The sequence below is a fragment of the Hemiscyllium ocellatum genome, chromosome 2 (genome assembly GCF_020745735.1).
Source record: "Hemiscyllium ocellatum isolate sHemOce1 chromosome 2, sHemOce1.pat.X.cur, whole genome shotgun sequence".
In the NCBI taxonomy this organism is placed as follows: Eukaryota; Metazoa; Chordata; class Chondrichthyes; order Orectolobiformes; family Hemiscylliidae; genus Hemiscyllium; species Hemiscyllium ocellatum.
Window position 1 is genome coordinate 128,293,281 of NC_083402.1, and position 12,300 is coordinate 128,305,580.

General features: G+C 40.9%; 1 protein-coding gene across 2 annotated transcripts in view; it reads right to left on the bottom strand.

Annotated features, from left to right (window-relative positions):
* Positions 1-12,300, bottom strand: part of haus6 (HAUS augmin-like complex, subunit 6) — a 62,686-nt gene that overhangs the window by 29,260 nt on the left and 21,126 nt on the right. For both annotated transcript variants that reach the window (XM_060840026.1, XM_060840035.1), the window contains 2 exons: positions 9,297-9,342; positions 8,087-8,260 (listed from right to left, as the gene is read on the bottom strand). In XM_060840026.1, coding sequence (XP_060696009.1) covers positions 8,087-8,260; positions 9,297-9,342 — 220 coding nt within the window. The remainder of the gene's footprint in view (positions 1-8,086; positions 8,261-9,296; positions 9,343-12,300) is intronic.

Genomic DNA, 12,300 nt, shown 5'->3' on the forward strand with positions numbered 1-12,300 from the left:
GCATCTGGATGGGTATATAAATAGAAAGAAAGCGGTTACAGGAATATGGCTAAGTGCTGACAAATGGGACTAGATTAGATCAGGCTATCTGGTCAGCATGGACGAGTTCGACCAAAGGGTCTGTTTCTGTGCACAATATTTCTATGATGATATGACAAGATATACTGCTGCCAGTCCACTTCAGTTTAGTTTAAAGTTAGCAGTTTTGAATAGGTGCCTTCGGTCCTAGCGTTGCTCCCAATCCCCAACAATCAAATACTATCCGTTTTGTAACATGCTTCAAACAAATTGCATTCTAAACTGCCAGCATGTGGCATTTAGGGTATTAGCGTCAGAGATGTACAGCATGGAAACAGACCTTTCGGTCCAACCCGTCCAGATATCCCAACCCAATCCAATCCCACCTGCCAGCACCCAGCCATATCCCTCCAAACCCTTCCTATTCATAAACCCATCCAAATGCCTCTTAAATGTTGCAATTGTACCAGCCTCCACCACATCCTCTGACAGCTCATTCCATACACATACCACCCTCTGCGTGAAAAAGTTGCCCCTTAGGTCTCTTTTATATCTTACCCCTCTGACCCTAAACCTATGCCCTCTAGTTCTGGACTCCCTGACCCCAGGGAAAAGACTGTCTATTTACCCTATCCATGCCCCTCAATTTTGTAAACTTCTAGAAGGCCACCCCTCAGCCTCCGACACTCCAGGGAAAACAGCCCCAGACTGTTCAGCCTCTCTCGATAGTTCAAATCCTCCAACCCTGGCAATATCCTTGTAAATCTTTTCTGAACCCTTTCAAGTTTCACAACGTCTTTCGAGAGGAAGGAGACCAGAATTGCACGTAATATTCCAACTGTGGCCTAATCAATGTCCTGTACAGCCGCAACATTACCTCCCAACTCCTGTACTCAATATTCTGACCAATAAAGGAAAGCATATCAAATCCCTACTTCACTATCCTATCTACCCGCGACTCCACTTTCAAGGAGCTATGAACCTGCACTGCAAGGTCTCTTTGTTCAGCAACACTCCCTTGGACCTTACCATTAAGTGTACAAATCCTGCTAGGATTTGCTTCCCCAAAATGCAGCACCTCGCATTTATCGGAATTAAACTCCATTTGCCACTTCTCAGCCCATTGGCCCATCTGATCCAGATCCTGTTGTAATCTGAGGTAACCCTCTTTGCTGTGCACTACACCTCCAATTTTGGTGCCATCTGCAAACTTACTAACTGTACCTCTTATGCTTGCATTCAAATCATTTGGTAAATGACAAAGTAGAGGACCCAGCACCGATCCTTGAGGCAGTCCACTGGTCACAATCCTCCAGTCTGAAAAACAACCCTCCACCACCACCCTGTCTTCTACCTTTGAGCCAAGCTCTCCCTATATTCCATGAGATCTAACCTTGCTAATCAGTATTCCATGGGGAACCTTGTCGAACACCTTACTGAAATCCATATAGATCACATCTACTGCTCTGCCCCCATCAATTCTCTTTGTTACTTCTTCAAAAAACTCAATCAAGTTTGAGAGACATGATTTCCCACACACAAAGCCATGTTGACTATTGCTAATCAGTCCTTGCCTTTCCAAATACTTGTACATCCTATCCCTCAGGATTCCCTCCAACAACTTGCCCACCACCGAAGTCAGGCTCACTAGCCTATAGTTCCCTGGTTTGTCCTTACCACCCTTCCTCAACAGTGGCACCACGTTTGTCAACCTCCAGTTTTCCAGCACCTCACCTGTGACTATCAATGATACGAATATCTCAGCAAGAGGCCCAGCAATCACTTCTCTAGCTTCCCGCAGAGTTCTCGGGTACACCTGATAAGATCCTGGAGATTTATCCACCTTTACCCATTTCAAGACATCCAGCACTTCCTCCTCTGTAATATGGAAATTTTGCAAGATGTCACCATCTACTTCCCTACAATCTATATCTTCCATATACTTTTCCACAGTAAATACTGATGCAAAATACTCATTTAGTATCTCTCCCCGTTTTCTGCGGCTCCACACAAAGGCCACCTTGCTGATCTTTGAGAGGCCCTATCTCACCCTAGGTACCTTTTTGTCCTTAATGTATTTGTAAAAACCTTTTGGATTCTCCTTAATTCCATTTGCCAACGCTATCTAATGTCCGCTTTTTGCCCTCTTGATTCCCTCTTAAGTATACACCTACTGCCTTTGTAGAGATTACTTGCCTCAATTTCCTGTTTTTAACTTCCTCCATAACTCCTGAAAAATCAGATGACCATTTCAGTTTCAAAATTTGTCTTATTCCATTCTCTCTGCAGAGTATTCTGCACAGTGAGAGCAAGTGGGCAAGGAGAGTTGAATGGCTTATAATAAGTTTGAATTGGTTGGGCCTCAATCCATCAGAGTTGAGGATGAAAGGTGACCTTACTGAAACATAACACATTGTAACTGGACTAAATTAGGTGACACCAGGAAAATTGTTACCTTTGTGAGAGTCAAATTGGGGAACACATCTTAAAAATATGTTGTCTCCCATTCAAGACAAGGGGGAAGAAGATTTGTTCCCACCCTCACAGGGTTGTTAATCTATTAAGTCTCTTTTTCAGCAAACAATGGGTTCTGGGTTGGACAGATCTTTGAAATTCAAAAAAGTCAGAACTGACTGACAGTGAAGCTGAATAAAGGAGCAGGCTTTTTTTTTAAAAGGACAAACAGACTATTCCTATGCTTTTATTCCCGGTGGGATTGTTGATGACAAGTTACAAAATTGTCTGTCTGTTTCCTACAGAATGGAATTTCCTACACTAACTACATTTTTATACAATCCTGTCTGAAATGCTCAGAACCAGCTGGTTTTCTGAATTCAGAATGTTTCAAATTTCAGAATAAGTGACAGTTTGATGGTGAAATTTTAAAAAGTCTGACTGGAGGAGCAAACTCACTGAGTGCATGTAAAATACCTAACTTTAAAGAAAAATATTTAATCTTATTGCATTTACATAATTAGAATTTGAACACCAAATGGAGTGAAAGAGAGAGCAAAAGAATAAGCAAACACAGCTATAATCGTATTATTTGTTCTTTCTGGACTATGAACCAGTTCTGGGGTTTCAATTCAGTTGTGTTTGTGGTCTTGATTGTAATCCAACCCCAGGAACTAATCGATTTGAAATTTTCCAGATGGAATTGAGTAAAATCACTGACAAATATTTTACAGATACTTTATTTGCTCCGTACTTCGACCAGTTTCTTTCCGTTCCCCATCCCCCACCCCGACAAACACAGGCATCCATACATCCCAATACAGAAATTTCCCAAGATATGGAAGCTTAAAGTCAGATGTACAGCATGGAAACAGACCCTTCGGTCCAACCCATCCACGCCGACCAGATATCCCAACTCAATCTAGTCCCACCTGCCAGCACCCAGCCCATATCCCTCCAAACCCTTCCTATTCATATACCCATCCAAATGCCTTTTAAAATGTTGCAACTGTACCAGCCTCCACCACTTCCTCTGGCAGCTCATTCCATACAAATACCACCATCTGTGTGATAAATTTGCCCCTCAGGTCTCTTTTGTATTTTTCCCCTCTCACCCTAAACCTATGCCCTCTAGGTCTGCACTCCCTGAACTCAGGGAAAAGGCTTTGTCTATTTACCCTATCCATGCCCTTCAATTTTGTAAACCTCTATAAGGTCACCCCTCTGCCTCCGACACTACAGGGAAAGCAGCCCCAGCCTCTTCAGTCTCACCCTATGGCTCAAATCCTCCAACCATGGCAGCATCTTTGTAAATGTCTTTCCAGGGGAAGGAGACCAGAATTGCACACAATATTCAAACAGTGGCCTAACCAATGTCCTGTACAGCCGCAACATGACCTCCCAACACCTGTACTCAATACTCTGACCAATAACGGAAAGCATACCAAACGCCTTCTTCACTATCCTATCTACCTGCAACTCCACTTTCAAGGAGCTATGAACCTGCACTCCAAGGTCTCTTTGTTCAGCAACACTCCCTAGGACATTACCATTAAGTGTATAAGTCCTACTAAGATTTGCTTTCCCAAAATGCAGCACCTCACATTTATCGGAATTAAACTCCACCTGCCACTTCTCAGCCCATTGGCCCATCTGGTCCAGATCCTGTTGTAATCGGAGATAACCCTCTTCGCTGTGCACTACACCTCCAATTTTGGTGTCATCTACAAACTTACTAACTCTTACCTCTTATGCTTGTTTCCAAATCATTTATGTAAATGACAAAAAGTTGAGGACTCAGCACCGATCCTTGTGGCACTCCACTGGTCACAGGCCTCCAGTCTGAAAAACAACCCTCCACCACCCTCTGTCTCCTACCTTTGATCCAGTTCTGTATCGAAATGGAGAGTTCTCCTCATCTTCCAACCTTGCTCACCAGTCTCCCATGGGGAACCTTGTCAAATGCCTTACTGAAGTCCATATTGATCACATCTACTGCTCTGCCCCCAATCCTTTATGTTACTTCAAAAAAAGTCAATGAAGTTTGAGAGACAAGATTTCCCACACACAAAGCCATGTTGACTATCACTAATCAGTCCTTGCCTTTCCAAATATTTGTACATCCTGTCCCTTAGGATTCCCTCCAACAACCTGCCCACCACCGAGGTCAGGCTCACGAGCATATAGTTCCTTGGTTTGTCCTTACCACCCTGCTTAAAGAGTGGCATGTTTGTCAACCTCCAGTCTTCCGGCACCTCACCTGTGACTATCGATGATACAAATGTCTCAGCAAGAGGCCCAGCTATCACTTCTCTAGCTTCCCACGGAGATCTTGGGTACACCTGATCAGGTCCTAGAGATTTATCCATCTTTATCCATTTCAAGACATCTAGCATTTCCTCCTCTGTAATATGGATATTTTGCAAGATGTCAACATCTATTTCCTGCAGTCTATATCTTCCATATCCTTTTCCATAGTAAATACTAGTGCAAAATACTCATCTAGAAAACCCCTCCCCCTTTCTGCAGCTCCACACAAGGCCATCTTGCTGATCTTTGAGGGGCCCTATTCTCTCACTAGTTACCCTTTTGTCCTTAATATATTTGTAAAAACTCTTAGAATTAAGGAGAATCCAATTTGCCAAAGCTATGCCCCCTTTATTTCCCTCAAGTATACTCCTACTTTCTTTATACACTTACAAGGATTCACTCAATCTATCCTGTCTATACCTTACATATGCTTCCTTTTTCTTAACCAAACCCTCAACTTCTTTAGTCATCCAGCATTCCCTATACCTACCAGGCTTTCCTTTCACCCTGACAGGAATATACTTTTTCTGGATTCTTGTTATCTCATTTCTTAAGGCTTCCCATTTTCCAGCCATCCCTTTTACTGCGAACATCCGCCTCCAATCAGCTTTCGAAAGTTCTTGCCTAATACAGTCAAAATTGGACTTTCTCCAATTTAGAACTTCAACTTTTAGATCTGGTCTATCCTTTTCCATTACTATTTTAAATCTAATAGGATTATGGTCACTGGCCCCGAAGTGCTCCCCCACTGATACCTCAGTCACCTGCCCTGCCTTATTTCCCAAGAGTAGGTCAAGTTTTGCACCTTCTCTAGTTGGTACATCCATTTACTGAATCAAAACATTTTCTTGTACACACTTAAATTCCTCTCCAGCTAAACCCTTAACACTATGGCAGTCCCAGCCTATGTTTGGAAAGTTAAAATCCCCTACCATAACCACTATTATTCTTACAGATAGCTGAGATCTCCTTACAAGTTTGTTTCTCAATTTCCCTCTGACTATTAGGGGGTCTATAATACAGTCCCAATAAGGTGATCATCCCTTTCTTATTTCTCAATCCCAAATATTCTCCCTCAGCACAGCTGTAATGCTATCCCTTATCAAAAATGCCACTCCCATTCTTCCCTTGCCTCCCTTTCTATCCTTCCTGTAGCATTTGTATCCTGGAACATTAAGCTGCCAGTCCTGCCCATCCCTGAGCCATGTTTCCATAATATGATATCTCAGTCCCATGTTCCTAACCATGCCCTGAGTTCATCTGCCTTCCCTGTTAGGCCCCTTGCATTGAAATAAATGCAATTTAATTTATTAGTTCTTACCTTGTCCCTGCCTGCCCTGACTGTTTGACTCACTTCTGTTCTCAACTGTACCAGTCTCAGATTGATCTATGGAAGCTCGATATGAAGGTTTTTGTCATCTTTGTTCAAAATGACTTTACATGTGAGATTGTGATGCCTACTCCCCAAATCCATTTTTCTTCCTACCAAGTAGCAAATCAATATCTGTCCATATCCCTTCCTTTATAGACTTCTCAACTTAAATTTACCACTTAATTTGGATCATATGAAAACCTGGATATGCTACACTATTTTAATTTCCGTTATTGACATACATCACAAATTGTTAATTCATGCACACCCTTCTAGTTGCAATGTACCACACAAGAAAAAAAAAACAACCTGTTTTTTCCTACTTTTCTGTTACCAACTATGGAATCCATGTTTCTGTTTTCCCAATTCATGAGTTTTCCCAACCAACAAATGATCTAATCATAGCAAGCAAATTCATCAGCACATAGCAAATGGAGAGCATAAAAGTAGTTAAGAAAAGCAACAAAATTTAATTCCAAAAGTCAGTTCTACTGTTGTGCGCAGCTCATAACCCAGACACATGTATGATCCTGTGATAAGTTATGGATCTAAAAGGAAAACAGTTATGATTCAATGATTAGCAATAAAAGCCAAAAATCCTCCTTCCACCAGATAACCCTTTTGTAAATTTTTGGTTGGATGGAAAAAAAGAGATTGTGAAATCTCTTCAAACAAAAGGTAGTTAATGCACACTTGCAAAAAATACTTCCGCACATTCCAAAGAACGAACAGACTGGACAGACGAGCAAGAAAACAAAAAATCCGTAAGAGATTTTACATACTAAGATTATAACCATAGCACTGATTAGTTTCAAGAAAGGGCATTCAATGGTCCATGGTGTAGCACAGACAATTCTTCACTAATTCTTCATTTATTTTTGTAGTAACATTCCTGAAACTTCACTTAAATTGCACGAAATCACGTGCATTGGAGTTTTCTGTTACAAATAATGTAAAAGTTGTTGTGTTTCAGAATCTTTCAGAAAAACTTAGAGCATTATATCATGAAAACCAAGATATTGTACATTCCTGAATTTCTATACCAGTAAATGAAATGAACCCCCAGGTCTTTGAGACAGGTTGAGGAATGGGCAGGGCTGCTTCATAATCATGTCAGCAAATCAGTCAGATAATGTGGCAATTCACATGCAAATTGTGCATAATGACCCCATTACATCCATAACATTAAAACAAAGCAACTTCGAGGCTTTCTGTACTGAAGAGTTTCAGTAGCCATTAATGAGGTTACTGTTGATACATTTGAGGGAAATAAAAGTAGGTCGAGGGAAACTGCACTGATCCTAATGCAATAACGTGCACTCTTAAACGAACCCGACAAAATTGTACATAATACTCTAAATGTGGTCTCAATGATTTGTACTATTGTTAGTAAAAGATTCCTAATTTATATTCCATTTCTGAAAAACAGAACCTAAACTTATCCAGAATTGCCCTATCACTTATTATATCTGCATGATAACTTTTGTGAGGGCCACCAGGACACAGATCTCTGCATCTTGGAGTTCTGTTATTTAAATGAAGACTGCATTCTGCTGGTCTTTCATCCTGTCAAAGTAGACAAGTTCACATTTTCCTCATGTTATAATTTAAAGAAATATTTGTTCACTCACTTGACAAATCTATATACCACTGCAGACTCCCACTGTCCTTTTCACAACTTTACCAATCCTTGGTGATTAACAAATTTAACTACCACACACCCCAATCCTTCAATCAAATTATTAATATAGTTTATAAATAGTTGAGACTGCAGCACAGATCCATGCGGCACAGCATTTTCAAGCTTGCCAATTCAAAAATGACCCATTAGTGTCTACACTCTATAAAAATAAGGATATAATGTAGAATCCTAATGCCATGGAAAACTTAAATACCAAGCTTATCATTTGAGATGGTATAAAATGTACTCACTTGATCGGCTTCATCTTCAATCTTAATTAGGAGTTGTCTAGGTACTTTTAGTGTGACATCTGTTCCATCAAGTGTGTACAGATCCACTCGCCCCTCCAATAACGAATCAATTACTTCCTTTTCTTCTTCTAATTCAGATAATATGTCTGTTACAATATTCCACATTTCACGGACCTGAATAACAAAGGTTTGTGTTTGAATAAATTAATAAAGTCTCACAGCACTCACATCGATAAAATAAATGTTTACTTGCATAACTTCTAAACTGGGCAACTACCATTTTGGTCCCTCTTATTTAAATCACAAAAGAGATGTAATCTTCATCACACCACTATTTGAGAGTCCACTGTATGCAAGTGGTTTGCCATGTTTCCTATATTGCTCGTTAAACATGTTGGGATGTCCAGTTGTGAGAAATGCGCCATTTTAACAAAATCCAGTTTTTTTGTTAAATGATGAAAGAGGTACTTCAGTTCAAAAAAACTTAATTCAAATAACCTCAGCCAGAACCACAACTGGGACACTTTCTACGCAAGCTTTTGACCAGTCTGGGGGAAAAAAAAATCAGTGAAAGCAGTATCAGACAAACAGGTATAGATTCCTTAGCTGATATTATATCAGGGAGTGCCTTCGAAGTTGTATGAGAATCGAAGACAAACTTGAAAAATTAATGAAAGCAAACACTTGCCTTAAAAACCCAACAGAATACAAAATGGAAGGGTTAGTAACCCTGACTGAAATCAAGAACTTAAATATGAAATTAAGTAAATTTTAAGATGTCTTTTTCACTTTTGTACATTCCAAAGAACAAACTGACTGGATAGACTGGCAAGAAAACAAAAGTCCATAAGAGATTTTACACACTAAGAGATAATAACGATAGCACTGTTTTTTTTCAAGAAAGAGTATACAATGGTCCATGGTGTAGCACAGACAAAACCTCATTTAGACTTAAAGACATTGGCAACAATGCTAAAATCGAGAAAGATAATGGCAGCTTGTTGTAAGCAAGCTTGTAGATTTATTGGAAGTCATTCAAACATTAGGAAAAACCATAACCATTACTTCTTAATATTAGTTACCCTTGCAGTACGGGGTGCCGCACACTAATTTAAACCAAGAACCAAAAAATGTAAAAGTAAAACAAAAGTTGTCAATGATCTTGATAGTGAAAAAAATAAAGATGCAATGCTAAAGATTTTATACAAACCTCCTCTTGTTTCTGATTACGTGCTTCTGCAAAGCCATAAGCAGTCCTAGCAAGAGAAGTCAAACTGTAAGAATTTTGCTAAATGCATTTTAGAATTTCTTAATTTTAAGTCATTTCAGAAAAAATTCTTATACATCATTTCTATCTGACATTAGCAAGTGAATTATTTGAGACATTGCAGTAAAAAATTATTAGGGACCTGAGTAGTGACCTTTTGGCAGTAGTGGAACTGGTGGTGCTGGTGAGTTGGGGGGGTGGGTGATAAACAACGAGGGACCTAAGCAATGAACTTTTGGTAATGGTAAACAACCAGCTATTTTCTCCAATGTACACGTGAATAGATTCTAACTAGTTATGATTGTGACCCAAGTGTTGTAAACAGCCCCATTACAAACATTATTCTAAAATGCCATCATTCATTCCCCAGATTGTTTAGATTTTTTGCACTTCATTATTTCATAGAAGCTTTGCACACTATACACAAAACTTTGAGATGTCAAAGAACAAAAACAAAGCAAGGTGACAGCCCAGATCTTTCAACCTTTGGACAACCCAAGACTGGAAGATAAAATAATGAGAGATTTAGCTAAGAGTCAATGGTAGTTGTCACTTCTTTACGATGGGGAATTTCAGGACAAGGCTGCTAATTAAACTGAAAGGAAAGGAAAGAGATTTCAAAAAGACAAGGAAATTTCTTTTAGAGGGTGGTTCACATATTGCATTAACTTTGAGGAGTGGTTGATAGATGCACGAATAGGAAAGGTTTGGAGGGATTGGGACTAGGAGCAGGCAGTCTGCTTAACTGCCGTATAACTGAATCTATAAGCATCAAATCTTTCCGATCTTTTGATGCAGTTATGTGGTACTTGCGCGAAACATTGAAGCTTCTGACTGGGTAATTGCCAGAGTCTTTAGCTCTAGCTTGGAGTCAGATGCAGAAGGTTCCAACTTGCTTTAATAATTACCAAGCGATCTGTGCCATTCCCCAACCCGGCCACCGATAGTAACATCCCTTCCTCACCCAATCATAGAAACAGAAAAATACAGCGCAGTACAGACCCTTTGGCCCTCGATGTTGCGCCGATCCAAGCCCACCTAACCTACACTAGCCCACGATCCTCCATATGCCTATCCAATGCCCGTTTAAATGTCCACAAAGAGGGAGAGTCCACCAGTGCTACTGACAGGGCATTCCATGAACTCACGACTCGCTGAGTAAAGAATCTACCCCTAACATCTGTCCTATACCTACCACCCCTTAATTTAAAGCTGTGCCCCCTCATAACAGCTGACTCCATATGTGGAAAAAGGTTGTCATGGTCAACCTTATCTAAACCCCTAATCTTGTACACCTCTATCAAGTCATCCCTAAACCTTCTTTTCTCCAATGAAAACAGCCCCAAGTGCCTCAGCCTTTCCTCATACGATCTTCCTAACATACCAGGCAACATCCTAGTAAACCTCCTCTGCACCCATTCCAGTGCCTCCACATCCTTCCTACAGTATGGCGACCAAAATTGCACACAATACTCCAGATGAGGCCGCACCAGAGTCTTATACAACTGCAACATGACCTCAGGACTCCGGAACTCAATTCCTCTACCAATAAAGCCCAGTACACCATATGCCTTCTTCACAGCACTATTTACCTGGGTGGCAACTTTCAGAGATCTGTGTACATGGACACCAAGATCCCTCTGCTCATCCAGAATCACGTCACACTTACCTACATTGAACTCCATTTGCCACCTTTCTGCCCAGCTCTGCAGCTTATCAATGTCCCACTGTAACCTGCCACATCCTTCCTCCCTATCAACAACTCCTCCGACTTTCATATCATCCGCAAATTTGCTCACCCAACCTTCTAGCCTCTCCTCCAGGTCATTTATAAAAATGACAAACAGCAATAGCCCCAAAACAGATCTTTGTGGAACACTGCTGGAAACTGCACTCCAAGATGAACCTTTTCCATCAACTACTACCATCTGTCTTCTTCCAGCCAGCCAATTCCTAATCCAAACCTCCAACTCACCCTCAATGTCATACCTCCGTATTTTCTGCAGTAGCCTACCATGGGGAACCTTATCAAACGCCTTACTAAAATCCATATACATCACATCTACCGCTTTACCCTCGTCCACCTCCTTAGTCACCTTCTCAAAGAATTCAATAAGGTTTGTGAGGTACGACCTGCCCTTCACAAAACCATGCTGACTATCCTTGATCACATTATTCCTATCCAGATGTTCATAAATCCTATCCCTTACAATTCTCTCTAAGAATTTGCCCACAACAGAAGTGAGACTCACCGGCCTATAGTTACTAGGTTATCCCTACTCCCCTTCTTGAACAAGGGAACCACATTTGCTATCCTTCAGTCTTCTGGCACTATTCCTGTAGTCAACGAGGGCATAAAAATCAAGGCCAACGGCTCTGCAATCTCCTCCCTTGCTTCTCAGAGAGTCCTAGGATAAATGCCATCAGGCCCAGGGGACTTATCTATTTTCACCCTTTCCAGAATTTCCAACACCTCTTCCCTACATACCTCAAGCCATCCATTCTAATTAATTGTGACTCAATATTCACATCGGCAACAATGTCCTGTTCCTGAGTGAATACTGACGAAAAGTATTAATTCAGTGTCTCCCCAATTTCTTCAGCCTTCACACGCAACTTCCCACTACTATCCTTGACTGGACCTATTCCTACCCTCGTCATTCTTTTATTCCTGACATACCAATAGAAAGCCTTTGGGTTTTCCCTAATCCTACCAACCAAGGACTTTTCATGTCCCCTCCTTGCTGCTCTTAGCTCTCCCTTTAGATCCTTCCTGGCTACCTTATAACTCTCAATCGCCCCAACTGAACCTTCACGCCTCATATTTACATAGGCCGCCCTCTTCCCTTAAACAAGGGATTCCAATTCCTTATTAAACCACGGCTCCCTCACACGACCCTTTCCTCCCTGCCTGACAGGTACATACTTATCAAGGACACTCAATAGT